The sequence below is a fragment of the Ascidiella aspersa genome, chromosome 1, assembly GCF_963924565.1.
Source record: "Ascidiella aspersa chromosome 1, kaAscAspe10.2, whole genome shotgun sequence".
Lineage (NCBI taxonomy): Eukaryota > Metazoa > Chordata > Ascidiacea > Phlebobranchia > Ascidiidae > Ascidiella > Ascidiella aspersa.
Window position 1 is genome coordinate 32,943,874 of NC_139447.1, and position 23,257 is coordinate 32,967,130.

The following is a 23,257-nucleotide window of genomic DNA, read 5'->3' on the forward strand; positions in this document are numbered from 1 at the left end:
TTCGAATAAGTCTTCATTCATTTTTCAGATTGATGTTGAAAATAACGTTGAACTTTTATAACAACTTGACTTGGAATTTACTTTCTCAAACAACGCCTTTACTGGGACTTGACTAATTATTTATTCTAAAAGACTTGACCTGAACTTAAGTTAATTTATAAATCACTTGACTTGGACTTAAGGTTTTTTTTAAAATGACTTGACTGCGACTTAAGTTATTTAAAATTGACTTAACTAGGACTTACCTTAATTTAAAACGATTTGACTGAGACTAAAAAAATGATTTTACTGAGAAATAAGTCATTTCAAATTGACTTGACTTCCGTATACTCACGTCCATCATGCATCGAGTGCGCTCAAGTTGGAATCTTGGAATGTAAGGACCAATCAGATGGAAGACGAACAACATTTGGAGTTCGGTCTCAACTATCGGCCGAATCTCGTCCTTTAAGAACCTGACAATCAATTAACCATGATTATTTTTCGTTTAATTAATAAATAATGCAAAAATACATGTAGATTGTCCTGCAGTATTTTGTTTAGTGTACACTACGCACGGTTCTGTAATGTAGCTTGATAATAATGCATATCAAAGTCAAAAAGGTCGTGCAGATCGGCATTATCTTGATTAAGTAGTTTCGATACACAGTTGTATCATTCGAAACAACTTTATCAAGATGATGTCGATTTACTCAGCCCTTTTGCTAAACAAAGTTTTAAGCAATGACAAAGGTACCTGATCACTACTCATAAACCATTTTTATGTTACAACAGATGGCATCACCAAAGCAATAAAACTACATAAGAGTTTACTTTGCCACAATCAAGTTAAATAATGCTTAGGGAGATAAATCGATGTTATTACTAGAGATAGACCGATGTGTCGGTTTTACCGATAATATCGGAATCGCTAAATATAACGATAGCGGTTAATTCGGACCGAAATTTTTGCCGACATTATACTATGAAAATATTATAGCGTTTTCTTTACAATAAAAAAATTTCTTAGTTGGGGAACTTTTTGAAATTAACTTCATGGAGATGAATCTATTTTATTAATTCTAGCTTTATCGTTAAGAGGAGAAACTTTAGGGAGATAATTATAGTTTCTAGTTCTAGCTTTAACCTTTTAGAGAAAATAAAAAACTTTATGGAGATAAATCTATGTTTTTAGTTCTAGCTCTATCCCCAAGAGAATATATAAAACTGATGGAGATATATCTATGTTATTAGTTCTAGCTTTCTCCTTACTGTGAGACAAGTGATAGTTGTCCGATGCTCATGTGATGCCACACGATGTGAGTTAGGGCGAGCAATCTAGTGCAGGGAAGGTCACTTAGCGACATCTGCTGGTTGGAAAAGCTCAGGATGTGATACGGGTAGGTGGCGCCCTCTACAAGAAAACAACTGTAAAATTAAAGGGCTGCTTAAGAACTATCTCCCCCTTTTTCTATCGCATTCGTTTTTTACACACTCATAATGGCAATGTGTTGCAAGTAGAATAAAAAAACGACGCGTTAGTTAATGGTTAACCAAAGACTTTAAAAAGTTTTAACAGAAGTTGCGACAAACAGAATATTGCTATAGATAGAAGTCGTACTTTCGATTTTGGTGGTGAGCGTTTCGCATCGAATCATCCTCAAAATGCTTTTGTGTAAAGGTTTCCAGTAAACTTCCTGTAGAAAACAAAGAAACAGTTACGATAAACAAGAAGGCCAATTGACACTAAAACATTCGCTAATAATAATTAAGTTAATTGTTCGATAGAAAAGTAATCCTAAATTTATCTGCATGAATTACGGAACAAACTTACCACAAAGCTGTAAAAAATAAAACGTTGAACGGCTGAATTTTTGAAGTATTGTAAAAAAAGGGTAGAAATCATACAAATTCACTGAAAGCAATCCAACGCGTCAATTGATTTAACAAAATAACAATTGATCTCAAAAAATAGCAAATCGGAAGAGAAATTCAAAACACGCAACATCAACAAAAAAAATTACTTCATTGTTAAAAGGCGAAATATAAATAAAAGCGCAAAAAATCTAAAACACTTCTTTCTTACCGGAAGTGACGTAAGAATAAGCGCGACCGAGTTCATCCAGGCGAACACATCGCTTTTGTTCACGGTTGGCTGCCTACGAGGAAAGAACGCGGTTAAGGGGGCGCCAGAGAGAAATAACAAATATTTGACACAAAAAACGTTAACGCACCATGGAAAGCTTACAATACAGTAGGTAATTACCTCCAAAAGGGGAATTTAAAATATTTAAAGGGTAATTTTGAACAATGAAATATGATGCTATCTTTGACCACCGAGAAGCAAAAGTAGCATTAGTTTCTAATTGTTTTAAGTTTTTTTGTTTATCTGAGATCAACTTAATAGGTCGTTATAGTTTTGTTTATTTATTTGTTAAAACAAGTCATATTTTTTTAAGTGGTAATTGAAATCAAGCATAATTTTTTTAATGATAACGCTATTAAAAAAAGAATCATTGCAAAAATTTGCAATATTTTTAGCCAAGTTGTGTACTTTTTCCACCCCTTTGCGTAGCTTAATAACAGAAATGATTGTGACTCTGATTTTATTTCGTTTTAAAAACCAAGTGGAAATTCTCATATTATTCTATTATAGACAAAATGATCATTCCTAAAAATAAAAAAATCTTTATCTACACACAATAAACCCGGTATTGCTGCCTAATACATGCTGACATGATTTCCAATTGGAAAAATATAATCAGTCAAAAATAGCAGAATACTCCAACAATGCTAGCCATTCAATTCATTTAATAGTGTTTGACCTGAATTGCTAGCTTTGTTAGACGATTCTGCTGTTACTGATCCGGAATTAACGTCGACATTTGTGGGTCAAGGTGATTTCCATCACATATTCACTGCTACAGCCAGCAAAAACGGTTGTTTACAAGCAAAATTGGCAGCTAGAAATCTCAGAACTTTAACAAGCAGTCCACCAGTATATTCTAAAATCACGCCAAAACAATCCGCTCTTCTTCGTAAAAAAAGCAAAAACTCACGATTTGAGCACTACGTCCATTAGCGCTTGTCCGACCGTCTCGCCGGCCGCTGGGAGCGCCATTGCCTCGACGCAAGTGACCTGCAGCGCATGCGCACAAGCGTTCGGGAACTCGTTAAAGCGCCAGTCACGTGACGCAAACGGTGGCGGCTTCTTTCCGTCGATACGTGAGGTCAGGAGGTCAAAGATCAGTCAAGGGTTAAGGGAAACTGATTTTTAGCCGACTAAAAAACATTTGCTTAAATCAGCGATTTTTGGGTCTGTTGCTGCTTAGTTAAAATACAGCACGCACATTACTTCATATTTAAACAGGCCAATAAATCGCACTCGGAAGTTTATTAAGGGTTGTTCTTTTTATAGGGTGTATACATTATCGTAAGTAGAAATGAATTTTTTTTACCATTAGTACAAATATTTTTTTTACCGTTGGTACGAGTGAGTTTTTTGACCGTCAGTACAAATGAGTTTTTTTGACCGTCAGTACAAATGAGTTTTTTATACGCCCCCAACGCACTAATACTAACGGTGCATTAAACAACAATTTTGCAAACTTCAAAGGATATTGTCGACAAGACGCTTGACCATGTTGCAATAATAATCACTGGAGGGCTGCCACTGGGTGTCATCCGTGTGCAGGCAGTAGTTGAGATATTCCTGCGAAAGTGCCCAGTCGCTTGGCTTGTTCTCCTATACAAAAAGTAACTTGTGTTTACAGGCAAAAACTTTGTACGGTATTTTAAGTGGAATTGATTCAACAGGTTGACACATAATTTTATGCAAAAAATTTAGACATTGAAAGACTTTCAGAGAAAATTTGCAGGTATTTAAAGACTGCGAGAGAGCCGAGTCGCTAGGCTTGTTCTTGTTTAGCTTTAGGACAGGGGTTCTTAAACTTTTTTCACCGCGGACCCCCAAAATTTGTTTTTGCTTCACGTGGACCACGGTAACAAGGAATTTTAATAAAATGACGTCATGAATTGACGTCACAATACAAATAGACTGTAGAAATCCGCAGTTTTAGGTCCACAAAATGCAAAAAGGAAAATAGAAACAGAGACATTCAGTGCAAAAATGTTTTATTTTTGATTAAACTCTTTCCTTAGAAAAATTTATTTCTTTCTAAATATATACTAATATTTCAATTTGGCCTTCGCGGACCCCCTAAAACTAGTTCACGGACCCCTAAGGGGTCTATGGACCTTAGTTTAAGAACCCCTGTCCTAAAGCTAAACAAACCAACCTGTGTTTTCAGGAGGGTACTGACAGAAAAATACTAGTCGCATTTTATTTTCAGGCGAAAACTTTGTGCGATATTTTAAATGGAATTGATTGGACAGGGTTACCACATAACAAAAATTAGGACATATAAAGACTTTTTAGAGAAAATTTCAAGGTTTTTAAGACCTAAAATTTGATCGCTTCATGTTGTCTGCCAAAAATTAGAAAACAAAACAACATAAATGTCATGGCCGACACAATTTTAAATATTTTTTAATTTTTACCGGCACTTTGTAAACACAAGACTTAAGGTGGACACAAAACGAATTCAAAGACTATTTAATAACTTTTAGAAAAACGTGTTTTTCAAAGACTTTTCAATACGCAAATATATTCAAAGACCTTTGAAAAAATATGGCTCTTCTAAAACTTTATTGATCAATTCAAATACAAAGATTTTGCGGCAATCCTGTTTAAGCTGATGGAGCAACGGCCCGAGAATGTTTTTATCCGGTAAGAATCTCACTATAGACTATAGTCTCACGAACAGGATGCAGCAGGCAACAGTGCTATACCACTAATAATGCGTAGCTCAGTTAGTAAAGTGGTGATATTCGAATGATCACAAAATTTTTAAACACAGATATCATGTGTGCTATTCTATTTAATGAACTAGAGGTCTTAAACAGCAAAAAAAATAGGGTGGTTTTAAATCACCGTTATGGCTCCTATGATAGTGGACACGATTTTCTTCTTCAGTGGAGGGCTGTCGCGTAGTTTCGCCTCGTAATAATGCAGAGTGTTGAACAGGAAGGTAATGGGCTTGTCTGCAAAGCAAAACAACAATAAATTGCAATAATAAAAGACACAGAAATAATTGAAGAGCAGAGGAGTCATTATAAAATACTTGAAATGCAGTTAACGCGAAATTTAATATTAATAAATACATCACTAATTCGATAGAATAAATAAAATTACACCTATCTGTATGGATTGCTGCATAAATTTACCAGAACGCTGTAAAAAAGTGTGGCTGAATTTGCAGTATTACAAAACTGAAACAGCCCAGCGTATACCTTTGGTAAATGATTTTAAAAATAAACTTGATTAGTTTATTTTACCCAATCGGAAGGGAACTTCAAATCACGCAGTATCAACAATTAAAAAAAATATTGTGAAATAACGACAAATGAATTCAAACGCTACATCGAGACATGGATGAAAAGAGGTCATTTAGCTGTCAGTACGTTAGTAATACTTAATAGGTCGCACATAAAAAGAAATCTCAATCATAAAACTACTAATTAATTAATAAAGTCGTAGTAAAGATTTCAAAGCCCATACAGAATGAGGTAGCATTTTGAACGTTTCGAATAACTCTTTATTCATTTGATGTTGAAAATAAATAAAAAAAAGAGTTAATCGAATTGTTCAAAATAATACCTTTTGCTGTATGGGCTTTGATATTTTCATTGCGTCTTACCACAACCCAGTGGCGTATCCAGGGGGGGGGGGGCTTTCGGACCCCCCCCCCTTTTTGTAAGTGACATTATCGTTTTTTGTACGATTTTGTCAGGGTTTTACACACCGTTCTAAGCGGCAATGTTTTTAATGTAATTAGGTCACGCGTCTTAAGCTAATGCGAAATTAAAATCAAAGGAAAAACGCCGTTTTTCTTTTTTTGTTTGGTCGACCGTAAACGCTAGATAGTTTTTCTCTTTCGCCTTTCGTTATTCGTTCGGGTTGGCTGATCAGCAAGTGTGTGTTCGACAATCAGCAACAATAAATCAAGCGGTCTCCGCCTTTTTCTCGCTAAAAACGTCGAGTTAGGGCGGTGCTGATGTTTCTCGCTGTTAGCTGTCCGCGTTAATATCAAATGTCGGTGTGAGACAGGGGTCGGCAACCTACGGCCTGCGGGCCGGATCCGCCCATCGCCTCTTTGACAAACTATACTTTCCTACGTCCGCTTTGTTTACGTTTTGACGGTGTCTTTGGAAATAGATCAGCGCTTCTTTACCGTTGCGCCATGCAAGGCATATGACGTCATTACAATCGCTATTTCATGACGTCATATCCGCCGCTATATTATGACGGCATTAACGTCAGACGGACAAACGGGGAATTCCCTAAGTTGAAAATTCGACCCCCCCCCTTTTTTGGATTTCTGGATACGCCCCTGCCACAACCTACAACCATTATGCTGCAAAATTGTGGCCTCCAAAACTATAAGCAAACACAACCACGTACCGTGGAACTTGTAGAGTTGTCCAACGTGGTCGAGCAGAATCTCGAGCGATTTATTGGGAAGGAGCTCAAGGCATCGGTGGATGACGACATCAAGTACGGGGAGAAAGCGGAGGGCAATGTTGCTGAAGTAGGTGGGAAGGTAGGTGGGCTGGGGCAGGGAGGGGGCGTCCCCTGGGGTAAAAAGGGGGTAAGTGTTGTAATTGCTTAAGCCAGTGTTACGCAACCTTTTTTGGCGTGCGGCACCCTAGAGAAATTATAAATAGTTCGCGGCATCGTTTTTTGCTGAGTGGAAACGAAATTGCAACAGCACATTAACTGTGCAACAAGGTTAAACAAACCTATTTAATTTTTTGGACTTTTATCGTTAACAAAAAATTGTATCACGAAGCTTACCAATAGAGCAAAAATTGGAATCTTACAGAATTTGAAATATCTCTCGGCCCCCTTGAGGGTTAAAATTGGCATCCTAGAGGGCCGCGGCACCCCGTTTGAAAACCACTTGCTTAAGCTTATGACTTAGGCGTCCCCTGGAGGTTAAATAGGGCACTTTCGAATTAGAAATGTACTATAAAGATGGCGTGATACCTGCAATATGTTGTTTTGTTGCTAGAAATCAAAATTGCAAAAGTTCAAAAAAAAAAAACATAATTAAAACTCATTATCATTATTTAACTCGATCAACCATCTAAATTCTAAAAGACCATTTCTAGCAATAAATGTTATTGTCCAACTTAAGCCATAAATGCTAATACCCCAATTGCTGGTTACCCTGCCCAGTGCCCACACAATAGTTTCTCCTCTAGTTTGAAAATACGCCTTTCATTGTCATTATTTTGTAATACCTTAAACACAGTTAAGCTATTGTTTTAAAAGCTTTTCAAGGAATTAACCTATTTTTGGAAAAAAACGTTTTCGAGTTTTTGTCATTTGGAGGTAAATTGCTTTTCTTTAACCAGCAGTTCTCAAGCTACCCTTGTGAGTCGTTTCAATTTATTAAGGGCCTCTCACAATAATTCCGTATCTAAACTCAAATGCGGCAATACAATGTTTTGCAAATATACATTTTTCCGTGACATGAGCATTCGTAATCAATGTCACAAGAAACTACTGCAATTGATTGAATTTTCTGTTACAAACAAACAAATAAATCAAAATATTAAAATCCCAATCGGTGTGTGTTGCAAGCATTTTTTTAGCAAAAATAAGAATAATTTTTTACAAATGCGTCACATGGAAAAATCGGAGAACCCCTGCCTTAACCCTTTAGTTTTGGGGATTAGAGTCATTTTCAGGCAATCGGTACAACTAGCATTTTGTCTTGAGGACATGACTTTGAGACTGGTGAAACTAAAACAAATTAATTTTTTTTGGTATTTCGTTTGGTACTTTTTTTAAATCGATCTTTAAATCGAAGTTATTTACACAATATCTTTGGATTTGCACTTAATTTGGACAAATTGTTAGAACTTAACAGATTTTAAGACATATTGACACAACTTTAGTAAGGCCTGGGCGAAATTACTTTCAAGTAAAACGTTAAGATTTTAGAAAAAGTATTTGAGTAGAATTAACTTTTGGTCTAGATTTAGTTTCTTACTAAGTAAAGCACTATTTACACGTGTTTTAACTAGTAAGAGCACAAATACGTTACCTGTTCCGTCGTCCCCATAGCAGTGCTTTGCAAGACCTTCGAAGTAGTGCATCTCCGGGAATTTCTGCGCAAATAAAAATAAAGACATAAAATCGCGAACCCACAGCCAGTAATTGGTGTGATCCACAACAAATACCAAAATTATAAAAATGCCAGTTTGATTACCCCTATTATTAAAGAGTTGCCACACAATTTCTAAACATAAATAAAATACATTCAATTCAAAGACTTTTTAGATACAAAATTAGAGTAGGTTTTTAAAGACATAACATTTGATCGGTCAACGATTTTTGAATATAATTCGAAAACAAAACAGTACAAATGCAATGTTCAACAGAATTAAAAAACATTTTCAGCTGTTTTTTTTAACTGCACTTTTTAACACATTTCTTAAGCTGGACATAAAAATAAATCCAAATACTTTTGTAAACACAGAGTTTTTTAAACACTTTTCAATAAGAAAATCAATTCAAAGAGATTCAAAGACTTAGTAGCAACACTGTATTAGATCATAATAGTGACGTCATTTGGTATCCGATCACACGGCCGCAATTTTGCCCGATATTAAAACACGAAGTATCGGACAATCTCTATATAGGTTCAATTGTTCATTGTTCACATTGGTACGCCGAAGCCATCGCAGACTCACCTAATCTGTCGATCAATGATGCAAGCAAGACAGATTAGGTGAGTCTGTGATGGCTTTCGGTGTACTAATGATACGTAAGCCGTAATCGTTGGTAAAAAAAGCAACTTCAGAAGGGCTTTGTCAACACACATAAGTCGTTAACATACATATGTGTGCGGAGGTTTCATTAATATGCTCATTGTTCAGTTGTTGACATTGTCCACTAACCTGGTGGTAAGCGATGTGCTTGGCGTGCCAATCGTTCTGCGTCCAGTGGTCGATGTTGTCGATCTCCTGCACGAGGTGATGGACTCGATTGCGAAAGTCGGGTTTGATTAGAAGGTATTGAATGATGAAGAACGCGCACTGCGGAAAAAACATAGATGTGTTCGACATTAACACGTATAAATTTGTGATCTGGCATTAGATGAAAAAACGTACCACCTGGCCAATTAACGACTTGGAATAAAACCACTCATAGTCGATTTTAAAAAATAAATAAATTATCGTGAAAATTAAGGTAAAAGCCAAATAGGTCGAGCAAATCGACCATATCTTAAAAAGTCGTTTAAATATCCCATTTTATCATCATCAGTAAATGCGATTGAAATATATCCAAACCTCATTTACAAAAGGTGACACGCGACATCCTTTTAGTTTTCAATAGTTCGGAGCGGATTCATTAGCAAAGGTTAAGAACTGGTGCTAACTAAACCTCTATGCGTTAAATCAATTTTTTGGTGAAAAACCTTTAACAAAATTACCACTGAAGGTTTCAATTTCATCGATTTTGCTTGTTTGAGCATAGCAATGACGTCATTTGGTATCGGATCAAATCGCGATACTTTTTGCCAAAAATATCGGGCATCGGTATTGGAATAAAATGTCAAGTATCGGACAACTCTAGTACTGACAAGCTTTATAGATAAGCGCTTTACCAAAAGTAGGGGCTTGATAAATCTTACTTTTTTACCTGAATCTCGCTGGTTTCGCTTGACCTCAGCGCAAGGCACAAGATAAGACGATCGAGAAAAATGATGTTGTACTTCCACACCATGTCACGGAGCAAGTCAGCGCACCTTAGTTACCAAAACAATACGTCAATAATATAAGTACGCTAAAGTCTAAACACCAGTACTGCAGTACATTTGGTCGAATAGAAAAAATAATTTAGTTGTCAAACGTTAAATTGGGATTTTTAGTTTAAAAGACGTAATACAAATATCAAAGCCCATACAGAAGTAGGTATTATTTTAAGCGTTTCGAATAGGTCTTTATTAATTTTTAACATAAAGAGTTAATCGATATGTTCAAAATGATACGTCTGTATGGGCTTTGATAGCATTATTACGTCTTACTAAAACCTCCAACCATTATGCTCCATACTTGAAAAGGTTTAAAAAGAAAAAAAAAACTGTAAAATTATTAGGAATGTCTTATATTTGTAGTTAAACCAATATGATCAGAATTTTCTTTCGAATAATAGAATAAACTTTAGTAAACCTAAAACTAATATAAATAATTGAATACGCAATATTTTAGGAATTGTTTATAGATTCGGCACCTGAACTGGCATTATGTCGGGGAAATTGGGTCGTACTTTAAGGAGTGTGGTTAAAAATATTTTTAAATGACATATTGGGTTTATTTTAAATATTCTATAAATATTTTCAAACAAGAAAATCTCTGATAACAAAATTACCACCAAAAACATTCTGATAACTTCTTCGGATTGATATTTTATGACAACTAAAAGCTACCAATATAGGATGAAGCATTTTTCGTGATACATTTCGTGAACACTCACAGCTGCAAGCAAGGCTTCACGTGATCGCCTCCTCCTCCTTGTGAAAACTCGGTGATGAGGAAGTCGGAAAAAGTTCTCTCGTGGGCGGAGAGTTGCGATGCCCCGATCCTCTCCAGGATCCTGGAAAATTAAATTTAAATGTGATTTTAGAAGCTTAACTTGAAGCAAAATGGGAAAAAACGTGCGAGGTAAATGAAAAAATATATGCGACTAATCTAAAAAAATATTTGGCCAGTCTATATAAACAACGTCACCGATCCACGTAAAGAAATGGGTTCTGGTTTATCTAACCATAAACAAGCAATAAGATACATCTGGGCTAATGTGACAACAGCTTACAAAAGGGCAATTATGTAGATGTTTCGAGGGGCCGAGTCGGTTTTCAAAAATATAGCCTATTTGAGATTTTCCGCAATTAAACTTTGTAGGAATCCTCAAAACAATTTTACCGGTCACTATAGTCGAACTTTGCACTTAAATATTACAAATAAAGCACTTGCTTAAAAATCTACTTTGCAGCAGTATTTTTTTTCTTAGCAATGTTACAAAAGAGACCTTAACGTTTTCTCAATATATAGCATACTTGTGAAATGTGTAGCTATAGAGCAGAGAATTAGCAGTTAGTCTTTTATAAGAGGGTGTTGCTGCTTCTTAAAATTTCAGAGCGATTACAACTTCCAAGCTAAAAAAAACTAGACATATATTTAAAAAATCAAATTATTTACTTGTAAGCCTTAATTGAAAGGGTCTTCCCCTCGAAGAGCGCCTTCCACAGCAGACAGATAAGGTAGGGGTGGTTGGGGGAGGTGAAGTGAGAGATGACGTCAGAGTCGGAGTACTTGGACTCCGTGACGCCTCCGGTGGTGAGCACAGCCTCCCATTTCGAATATTCTTCCTCGACGTTGCTCCGCAGCGCCGCCTTGTTGCTGGCTTCGACTGAAATTTAATTTTGATTTAAAATTGAAAATGAAATTTAATTTTGATTTAAAATTGGAAAAGATGTAAGATCTTTTCAATTATTTTTTATATGGGGACTTTTTATTTTATTCAATTTAATAGTTTTAAATTCGACAATATGTGTCCCGAATACCGAGAGGTAATTTAAGTAATATGATAAATTTTCACTATTATTGTCATCTTTATTACAAATTCTATGCCTAAAGCTAACTGTCAGCTTTACTAAACTTACCGATTTTGTCTTTCAATCTTATTTTATGTGATTTAATGAACGTGGAAAATGTTAACAATTGATAAAAACTATTCGTTTAAGGAACTATATAAAAAAGCTTAAACGTGCGTTTAAACACAACTTTCAGTACACTTTTTAAGATGAATTTTCCGTAACGCTTCTAGCTAGTACGTGTCGATTCAAGGCCCGATTTACTGTGGGAATAAAATAGAAGGGAGAATTAGTTTCTGCGAAAGTTGCGAAAAGTACCTCAGATTTTACTGAGGACGTAAATAAAGCTGAAACACTTTCCGATGTAACAAATCTTCCGCAGACAATAAAATGTAAAAGAAATATTCTTGTTTGGGGCAAAATATTTATTTTATGGGATAAAAAGATATATTTCTTTAAAAAATAAGAAATGATTTCGTGCAGTCTTATCATCTGTATTGTTAGATAATTTTCAAAACTAGTCGAGATATTAAGTAGGTTTTTTGTATCTTTGGAACAATACATCATAAAAGTTCTTTAGTTACCAGTGTGTTGTTGAAAGTAGTCCTGCATGCTTCTTGGGAAAAAAGCCAATGTTTTTTGGGGCCACTTGTGAGGTGTGGCGGCCATTATCGACTTGAGAATATCGGTACACCACGAACCCGAGATCGTTTCAGCGCCTTAAAGCAAAAAACAACAAAAACGTTTAAAATGCGGTTTCAATCAAAATTGAATGTTGTGGTGTGAATTACTGACGAAACAATTAGAACAGTGATTTTCAACCTTTTATGGCTTACGCCACCCCTCAAAAATAATAAATAGATTTTGGGCACACCGACAGCAAGTTTCGTTGAGTACTTTACTGACATGTGACTATAAATGGAGCGGAAAACACGACCAACCTAAAACATGTGGGAAATGTCATTTAATATAATGTTCTCTAATCGTAGACAAATAGTTGTATCAAGAAGCTTATCAATTGTGCAAAAAACAGATTCTTAAAAATTCTCAAATACCTATTGACACCCTTGAGAATTAGAAATGACATACTAGGGCGCCGCAGAACCACGTTGATTACTACTGAATTAGAGAATAAAAATTAGACTATGTTCACGGTGAACAAGCAGAAAGAAGATAATGTCTAAGGGTGAATTTATTCAACCATACACTAAGCTACCTTTGTGATGGCCTATATTCATTTCACATCATTATAAACTAGTAATATCACATGGAAGTGTACAATTAAAAATTGGGAATTTCGTTTCACATAGTACATTGATCACATAAAAATGTCCTCAAAAACTTATGCGGAAAGTCTACATATAATTTTTGTATAGGCATATTATGTGCTACTATATACTGAAAAGTGAAAACATCACAAATGAGACTCAAAAATCTACAGCGTCTAGTTGAAAACACACAATAAGAGTTAAAAAGCAACCATACCTAAAGCAGAAACATCTAAAGTCCTAAATTTGTCAAAATAAGGCCTAAAGGGGTCAGAAAATTAGTTTGGGTTGAAATTATTAGAGGAGTTAGTGATGTACTTAAGGGTCCAGGGGCGGAGGGGCGTATCCAGAAATAAAAAAAGTGGGGGTTACGAATTTTCAACTTAGGGAATTCCTCGTTTTTCTGTCTGACCTTAATGACGTAATAAAATAGTGACGGGTATAACGTCATAAACTAGTGATTGTAATGACGTCATAAATAAATAAATAAATAATCAGAAACCATCCATTAACGTCAAGCAAAATCGAAACTTTAGAAAGCGAACACGTGCGTCGTCAACAATCCTGCCAGGCGCCAGCTGCAAAACCGTTTCTCATGCAATCGCTAACTTCAGGCAAGAAACTAAACCAAGACCGTGAAATGTGTGTCATTGATTTTGGTAGATCCACGTACGGGAGTATGCTAAATTACAAGCACGTCTTTCACCACCTGCAATACTAAACAAAGATCGTTGTTCCCGGGTGTTATTTTATTAGCGCAACAACTGCGCCTGGCTGTGTGCCAAGTCAGCTAAAATACAAGCACATCTTACAGATTTAAACCAAAATCGGATATTAGCGCAGTTAGGGAACAGCAAAGAACATCAGCTGTGCCTAACTCAACGTTTTTAGTGAAAAAACTAAAACCGCTTGATTTATTGTTTTCAATTCTCGAACACACACTTGCTGATCAGCCAACCCGAACGAATAGCGATAGAAAAAATGTACTGCGTTTACGGTTCACCAGACACAAGAAACGACAAACGGCGTTTTGCGTTTGATTTTGGTTTTGCATTAGCTTTAGACGCGTGACCTAATTACATTAAAAAGGTCCGGACACAAAAATTATACTAAAAGCATGTCGCAATATTGCAAATTTGAAGTAACCTTCGCATGGATTAGCCACTATAGGCAACAGGCCCTCTGGCGTCAAAACATTTTCGGGAACTATTCAAACGCATTTTTTTTTCGTTAAACATACGAGACGCTTTTTCCCACTTACCAGTGATGTAAATGGCGCGGGCCAGTGTTAGTACAAGCACTCTGTTAAGCTCCTCGGAGTTGGGAGATACGATGTGCTTTTGGTCGTTGAACAAGCGGACAAGCTGCGGGTTGATGTCCAGGTTGTCGAAGCCCATGATTAGACGAAGCGCTGTGCTCTCGACCCTGCGGGTTAGATAGGGTTAAAATTGGTGATTAAAATATAGCGTTTTTACGACCACGTTCCAAAAGAACATTGTTGTAAGGTATTGGTTTTCTGCAGAGACAATGGACAAGGCATTTTATATGCCAAATACTGGAAACAACTTTATCAGCTCAGGGTTGGGCTTAAGCACTCGCCGGCTCGCCAATGCGAGTGCAAATCGCTCCTGGCGAGTGCTGATTGACACCCACTCGCCCGACTGGCGAGTGGCTTCGGCGAGAAATTTAATTAGTTTGTGTAGGAAAACTTGTGTTAAGCACCACTACTAAGCGAAATATTACTTAGCGCCAGTTATTTCCTTAAACACCAAGACGCAAATACATTCAACACTACACAAATAATAAGGTTAATCGAAGTCACTTTCGAAGCTCTTAATAAAGACTCTTTGTCCCGTTTTAAACAAAAATACGTCATCTTGTGTCGCCTACTTGTGTAACTACAGCTGAGAATTAACAATTAGTCTACGTAAGCATGTGTTGCAATTTTTTAAGTTAATAGCGGTCAACCAAGACAAAGCTTAAAAAATAATATTTTTTATGGGATAAAAATATTTTTTATGGGAATTATGTTAAGATACAAACCGAACCATTGTGGACACCCTTGGGAATTTGAAATGACCCACTATAGGGCGTCGCAGCGTAGAACCTCTGGTGCTTGTGGTTGTTAACTTTTCGAATGAATGTTTAGATGTAAATTTGACTATTTTGTCAGTATTTGCTGTTCAACCAGTAACTATGGTGTTAGGTGAAATGTGAGGTTTTGTTTGTGGCGTAAAGCAACCTGCGGTGAAACGTCCTTCAAGGACAGAAAATAAAAATACGAAAAAAACGAGAGTGCAAGCGCGAGCATTTTCAGAAAAATGGCGTTATTTTTTAACTAAAGATTGCAACAAAACATTGTTTACTGCTTCATTGGAAATAAACGACCAGACTTTTATAAAAACTAATGTTTACGTTTAGAAACCATAAGACAGGTTAAGGATAACCCAAGAAATTACCGCGCTAGGACGGAAGTTTGCAAACGGCGCCAAATATTTTTGGCGAGTGTTATTTCGTCCTGGCGAGTGTAAATTTTTGCTTGGGAACAACCCTGCAGCTAGCGGCTAGCCTATATCTGGCAGAGATTAGTCAAGCGGTAGTATCGTCACTCCCGATACTAGGGTTGTATTGGTGCAGTACCGATACCAAATTATTATAGTTTTAGCCCTAATTTGCGTTCCAACGCAGTGATTCAGGTTAATGGGAGGTTAAAAACGGGCGGTAACAGAAATTTCTTGCAAGTTGTGGTATAACAACCTAAAAAATCTACCTTTATCGTTTCTATGTATCCATTATTCTTGTTTGAGCATAGAAATGACGTCATTTGGCGTCGGATTAGATCGCTGTATTTTTATCCAAAAATATCAGGCATCGGTATCAGAATAAATAGCATCGGAAATCCCTAGTGACTATTACTGTTTTGCAAATTACGGCCGAAATTTCTATATTAATTTGGTATCATAACAGCGCCGATACCACCATAGTATCGAACGAGAACCGATCTAGCACTGGACATCAGGTTTCGGCTCTGATCCAATATTATTGTACTTGTACATCCCTATATTATTTGGTATGGGATCTGTACCGATACCACCCTAGTATCGGACGAGTACAGATACTACTACTTGGCATTCGAGTATCGGCTCCGATCCGATATTATCGTACATCCCAACCTGAAGTGCAGCTGTCTGTGGTTGACTTGTGACATCGACGCTAGTTTCTGTTGTGTAACCAGCAGTTGGGTGCGGAATACAGTGTGGATGTGGTGCATACGGTAGCTGATCATCTCAAGCAGAGTGTACAACACCTGCCAGTTGAACTCGCCAGCAACCTTCGGCAGAACCTGGTCTAAAAAACGAGAAATCTATGTATGAATGGTTTAGATTTTTAAAATAGATACAGAATTTCAAATTAGATACATTTTTTATTTTATGTGAGTAAATATTTTAGATTTAACTATATGGATATTTTTGATTCAGTATTTTCTTAAGCAACACGATTTGAGACGAAATCGGCATAAAGTTGTAGTGCATATGAATTTTAATTTATGAAAGATTTTCCGATTGTGGAAATAGCCTAGAATATAAAATAAAAAAAAGTAAATCTTTTTTAACAAATTAAGTGTTTATGTAGCTTAATAATAAATTCCAAAGCCAAAAAGGTCGAGTAGATCGACAGCATCTTGATTAAGACGTTTCGATACGAACTTGTATCATCTTCAGTTAGTGTGACTGAAAAGCAAATCAAAGCTTCACTTATAAAAAACTCGACCTTTGTGGCTTTGAAATTTATTATTAAGCTACATTACAGATCCGTGCATAGTGTACCTAAGTGTTTATGTTTGTCTGTTCTTAAATTTAGGTCATAGAGTACTTGTTTCTCAAATAATTATTCTGCGTCCAAATGTACGAATATTTATATGCGTATGTATATTGTATAATTACAATGACTTCTTGTTTTTTTCAGGGTTTTTCTAATTAGGAGCATTTTTTTCATTTTTAAGCATTTTTTGTACCAGTTTAACGATTTTCCGACCTAAAAACATATATCATTGACAAACTTTTTTTAGGCCCCTCTACATTTATGGTATGGTTTGTAACAGCTTTTTCCGATCTAAATAACATATATCATAGACAGATTATTTTTACGTTCGTTTATTTTACGTTTAAAAGCATGTTTTGTAACCGATTTTGGTGTCTTGCATAGAAAGAATCTCTCATTTCTCTCTCATTCAAATGACTTACTGACAAATGTCTTGGTGCCAAGCGATTCGATCTCAGTGTATACGAGCAGTCGACTGTATGTTTCAACTACAGAAGGAGAAAGAGCAACTGAAGACTTGGATTGCGCGATCTTCTGCATTTTCAGTCCGATCTGATGCAACATGCTGGAAATATAGTAATTATTTAAATGGTAAGCATATATATAAAAAAAAATAGAGTGAAAACCGTAAGAGCGTGGACAATTTACTTATTAATGAAAACATTATTTTTTCGTACGAGTGCTTATAATACCAGTTGGTAATATAATAAAGTCTTTTTCAATAGTAAGTCCTAGTTATTGCTAAAGGGCCATTCCGTGTCAATTCACACAGTCAAGAAATTCAACCTTACACACCTTTTCACTATCCTATATAATGAACACCTGAAAAATTTGAGTGTAATTTGTCGACAAACGCCAGAGTTATGAAGCTTTTAGTTTGGGGGTCTGCCGAGGGGGCGCAATTTTTCTATTTTGGACCATGTTTGACGCCCTATTACTGCTAAACTAAATAAGGTAACAACCCAATTTTTTTACAGATGATAGTTCTTCTACCAAATATTAAAAAAACAACATAGTTTACATTGTCACTCTAACAGGTCAAAGGTCATAGACATCCAAAGTTGGCCATTCCGAGCACTCGGCTAAAATTTTCCCTAATTTTGAAACCTCGCCAAGATCCCATTTTTGATTGCAATTGGCTAAAAATGGGTTGAAATGTTGTTTATAGAATTCTCTCTGAACTGCGAAAATTTCAGTACAAAATATTAAAGGGGTTGGGAGATATTTATTGTGAAACATGGGTTGAAATGTAAAAAAGCAAAAAGTGGGGTCCTTTTAATATCCCGGTTACCCATGACCCCAGTGAAAATTTGCACTGAAATTTTGTCCACATATTTACTAAGATATGACAAGTCTACCATGCAAAATTAATTCATGGTTCTCAATGTTTTCTGATAGAAATTCTGTGTCAAATTTGGACAAAAACACGAAAAATAACAAATGAAAAAAAATTAAAATGTATTTGTAATTGTGTTTTTAACAATCGTTACCTCATAAAACACAAGTGTTATACTTGATAACTGTAATGTACAAGTGTACAACTTAATAACTTGAATATTTTTCTATTTTTTTCCATATTACTGTATAATTTAAAAAAAATTTACATTTCTTGCCAGGCACGCTGCCACATTTATTGTGCTATGTAAAACCTTATTTTCTGTAATGGCAAAGAATTTACACTAGCAAACTAAAACTCACTTTTATACTATTCAAAATTGTGAAATAATAAACAACTTGATTGTGATATAAATGCTGACATAATTACATTGCCAAAATGGGAGGGGCAAGAGTTTTGAAAAATTAGGCTAATGGGGGTGCGGCACAAAAAGTTTGAGAACCCCTAAATAGAGGTTATCAAATTTTTAGTTTAAATACAATATATTGTTTAATGTTATAAACAGTTAGATGAAGACATCAGAGTTATACCTTTCATAATAAGGTTCAAGCAATAGCCTCATAGTGATCGAACAAACTTAACTGAGCATCTGAAAAGCCTAGATGACTTTATTGAATCATTGTGTGACAGCTTTTTCTTCGAAGACTCATCACTTCATTAGTTAATCACAATCAAGTTACTTGAAACAAATTAAACGTAATTTAGCTGTGGATGAAGTCGTAATATTACTCGATTTTGCTGAGAACTACTCATTTATTATCCAAGATGTCGTGGAGCAGTTCAATAGTAATCACTCAACAATACTTCGACCTTTTGTAATATACTACAAAAAATATGGAGCTTTAACGTCAAAAAGCTTGCGCTTGCAATATCAGATTATTTGGAACATTTAACAAGCACAGTGCATGCATTCATTGACAAAATAATTCCAATTATTATCAAATCACTTGGTTCTCCAAAAAAAAGATCTTTTTCAATGATGGTGCTGCCTTACAATACAAAACCCACAAAAAAGTATTTTTGCAATCATTCAATGGAGTTTGGAACTGAAACTGAGTGGCATTTCTTCACTAATTCTCATGGCAGAAGTCCATGTAATAGAATTGGTGGAACCACCAAAAGATTAGCTGCATGTGTAAGTCTTCAAGCAGCAACCAACAACCAAATTGTACCAATCAGAATCAAATCTGCCAGCCATATATTGGCCTACATTTGTATCATTTTTCGGCAGTTGTAATTGACCTTGTTTCACATCCACAAGGGCAAATGAAATATCATCTGACAGTCAACGCATTTTTTAAGACTGACATGATTGTGGAATGAAGCTATGATGTGATCTTTTGCCTGTTGTTGTTTTACACCATGCATATCACTTTTCCAATTCAAATTTTGTGTTGAGGTCTTTAATTTTAGTTGAGGAAAGCCAAATGTATTAAATCCCAGAACTGAGATATTGTGCCCATTGGAAAAGATCTTGTGATGTAAAAATTTGGTTGTTGGTTGCTGCTTGAAGACTTGCACATGCAAAAAAATCTTTTAGTAGTTCCACCAATCTCATCACATTTACTGATGTTCAAATGGAACCCCTACACGGCATCTTGGACAACTCAAAAAAATCAAGTAATATTACAACTTCATCATCAGCTAAATTCTGTTTATTTTGTTTTAAGTATATTTTTTATGAATTGCTAATGAATCAATGGGTCTTCAAAGCAAGAAAGGGGTCATACACTGATTTAATAAAGTCATCCAGGCTTTTAGATGCTTAGTTAATTTTGTTCTATTAATATGAGCCTATTGCTTAAACTTATTATAAAAGATAAAAAACTGGTGTGACCGTCGACTGTTTATGACATTTAACAATATATTGTATTTGAACTAAAAAATTGACCACCTCTATTTTAGGGGTTCTCAAACTTTTTTTTGGTCCGCAACTCCATTGGCTTAATTTGGCGAAACTCTTGCCAAATGTAATTATGTCAGCATCTATGTCACAATCAAGTTATTATTTCACAATTTTGAATTGTATAAAATTGAGTTATAGTTTGCTGCTAGGTTTAAATTCATTGCCATTTCAGGTTTTACATAGCACAACAAATGAGAAAATAAGGTTTTATATAGCACAACAAATGAGAAAATAAGGTTTTATATACCACAACAAATGGGGCAGTGTGCATGTCAAGAAATGCATGACTTTTTTGTAAATTATACAGTAATCTGGCCAAAAAATAAAAAAATACTCAGTTTCAAGTTGTATATTACAGTCACAAGTATAACACTTGTGTTTTGTGAGGTAACAATTGTTAAAAACACAATTACAAACACATTTTAATGTTTTTTCATTTGTAATTTTTCGCGTTTTTGTCCAAATTTGACACAGAATTTCTATCAGAAAACATTGAAAAGCATGAATTAATTTTGCATGGTAGACTTGTCATATCTTAGTAAATATGTGGACAAAATTTCAGTGCAAATTTTCACCGGGGTCATGGGTAACCGGGATATTAAAAGGACCCCACTTTTTGCTTTTTTTCATTTCAACCCATGTTTCACAATAAATATCTCCCAACCCCTTTAATATTTTGTACTGAAATTTTTGCAGTTCAGAGAGAATTCTATAAACAACATTTCAACCCATTTTTAGCCAAATCCAATCAAAAATGGGGTCTTGGCGAGGTTTTAAAATTAGGGAAAATTTTAGCCGAGTGCTCGGAAAGGGCAACTTTGGATGTCTATGACCTTTGACCTTTTAGAGTGACAATGTAAATTATGTTGTTTTTTTAATATTTGGTAGAAGATCTATCCACCTGTATAAAAATTGGGTTGTTACCTTATTTAGTTTAGTAGTAATGGGGCGTCAAACATGGTCCAAAATAGAAAAATTGCGCCCCCTTGGCAGACCCCCCCAAACTAAAAGCTTCATAACTCTGGCGTTTGTCAACAAATTCCGCTCAAATTTTGCAGGTGTTCATTATATAGGATAGTGAAAGGGTGTGTAAAATTTAAGGAAAATCGGAGAGGTTGAATTTCTTGACTGTGTGAATTGACACGGAATGGCCCTAAAGCAAGTCATATTCAAGTCACATAAAGGCATCAAAAATTTATTGTTAAACTCATAAATTTTGTGTGAGCGATATTTCGCATAGAAAACACACAAAAGCGAAACAAATAGCAAGATAACACTACTTACATACAATAATTGGCTTAAATAACCCAATTTTACAAAATGTACACAATTAAAGCACCGTAATTTAAGTTATTTGTCTTGATGACTTTTAGTCTTTTCGCCCTAATGACGTAAGTCAAGTCAAGTAATATTACAACCGTAACTAAGTGCACTTAATGCAAGTCAATCGACTTGCGTTTTTTTTAAATGCCTAAGCATAATTTTAGCCTCTACGAAGAATACTTAACTGCTAGTCTAGCAAAGCTAGCAATTCAGGTCAGACAATATTAAAAGATATATATAATATATTTTTTACCGTCAGTATATCAGAATAAACAACGCAACGGTATAACTAAGAGCCAGAAATTTGTATATATCTTTAAAGATCTTTTAATAGTATATTTGACCTGAATTGCTAACTTTGCTAGACTATTCTGAGGCTAAATTATGTTGGGCATTTAAAAAAAACGCAGCATATTACACAAATGTAAAATACATACGGAATAATTATGGAGCAGTCTGAAAAGACGAAAATGAAAAAAAATCGATAATAAAATGAATTTCGAGATTCGTATAATGTAGTAATGTTGTTATTGTATAAAGTGTCTACATTTAATGTACTGCCCCATTGTTTTAACGTAATAAATATATATAAATATTTTTTTTAATTGGTCGCAAAGATTCTTATTTTTATTTTACAGATCTAAAATCAAGAAAATTTTGTGGTCCGCGACACATGTATAAGAAATTTTTTTACACAATGATCTCACCTCATCTTGGTATGAGCCGTCAGGGAATCCAGCAATTCCATACTGAGAGGAACCACTTTGTTGGAGGCGACGCAGTTCGTTCCTGGCATGGGAAACGTGTTGTTCTGATCGCCGAAAATACTGTCCACAAGCACGGCTATCGGGCCACTGAACAATTCTGCACGTGGCGGAAAAAGTAACTGTTCGTTGCGTTCATGGACGCCTCTTAAAGCAAGTTGACCCATTAAAGTCACTAAGAATCTTCCATTTTTGTTTTGTAGCATTCGCCAAGAAACAACAAAAAGCATGCCTTAATTTGCTATGTTCGAGCGAAACAGAGTACTTGCAAATCGAACAGAAAGTTAGAATAGTAACCTTTAAAGTGGCCAATTAATGTCGTACTTAACATAAAAATGGCGGTTTTAAATGTATGTTTCATCAACAGTTAATAAAACTACTTGATTATATTCAACTTTTGTTAGATATTGTCGTTATTGGTCGTTTGTGTTGGAATGCAAATATTAAATTACTAACCTGATGTAGTACAACAAGCATTACACACGAGAGCGATTCGATAATCTTGCAAGTTCAAATTCGACATCTGTAAAAAAATGTCAATAGAAAAATAGAATAAATAAAAATGGGCTGTTGGTTGTAAACTAAAAAAAAAATTAAATTTTCAAAAAATAAAAAAATGGCCAATAAAATGTATAAATCAACTTTTTAGTGCATAAGTAATTAATATTACTTGCTACAAATAAGTTTTGTTTTTAGGCGAAAATTATTTTTTTCACAAAAGACGACAAACAAACCTGTTTGGTTTGTATGAATCCAAGTATACTATGCTAATTTCGTCTCAACATCAAAAGGGTTAGTCGCCCCAGTCATAATATACTTGGGATTCAATTGGGATGTTACCTGCAAGCACTGTATAATGTATTGGTGGTGGTTTTGCAGGGAAACAGGAATAAGGCATTGCTGGTCGGAATCATTGTTGGAGCTGCCTGAAAAAAAAAAACAAGTTAGAATTGAATCGATTCGAGACACGTATAATGTAGAAAAATGTCGTTATTGTATAGTGTGTGCATTTTATGTTTTTTCCCAAGTTGTCAACTTGGAATATTCAAAAAAATTTTTTTTTTAATTTA

At 35.2% G+C, this 23,257-nt stretch overlaps 1 protein-coding gene across 1 annotated transcript in view; it reads right to left on the reverse strand.

The window, feature by feature from the left end:
* The window catches only part of LOC146169849 (mediator of RNA polymerase II transcription subunit 23-like), a 38,166-nt gene that overhangs the window by 8,145 nt on the left and 6,764 nt on the right, over nt 1–23,257 (reverse strand). The window contains exons 12-31 of the mRNA XM_083389207.1: nt 23,028–23,113; nt 22,644–22,710; nt 22,131–22,287; nt 17,221–17,363; nt 16,150–16,324; nt 14,238–14,401; nt 12,293–12,427; nt 11,314–11,524; nt 10,589–10,708; nt 9,755–9,860; nt 9,010–9,147; nt 8,154–8,217; nt 6,503–6,673; nt 4,973–5,082; nt 3,601–3,724; nt 3,039–3,204; nt 2,066–2,138; nt 1,601–1,676; nt 1,252–1,393; nt 335–455 (exon numbers count right to left, since the gene is read on the reverse strand). Coding sequence (XP_083245333.1) covers nt 335–455; nt 1,252–1,393; nt 1,601–1,676; nt 2,066–2,138; nt 3,039–3,204; nt 3,601–3,724; nt 4,973–5,082; nt 6,503–6,673; nt 8,154–8,217; nt 9,010–9,147; nt 9,755–9,860; nt 10,589–10,708; nt 11,314–11,524; nt 12,293–12,427; nt 14,238–14,401; nt 16,150–16,324; nt 17,221–17,363; nt 22,131–22,287; nt 22,644–22,710; nt 23,028–23,113 — 2,549 coding nt within the window. The remainder of the gene's footprint in view (nt 1–334; nt 456–1,251; nt 1,394–1,600; nt 1,677–2,065; nt 2,139–3,038; nt 3,205–3,600; nt 3,725–4,972; nt 5,083–6,502; nt 6,674–8,153; nt 8,218–9,009; nt 9,148–9,754; nt 9,861–10,588; nt 10,709–11,313; nt 11,525–12,292; nt 12,428–14,237; nt 14,402–16,149; nt 16,325–17,220; nt 17,364–22,130; nt 22,288–22,643; nt 22,711–23,027; nt 23,114–23,257) is intronic.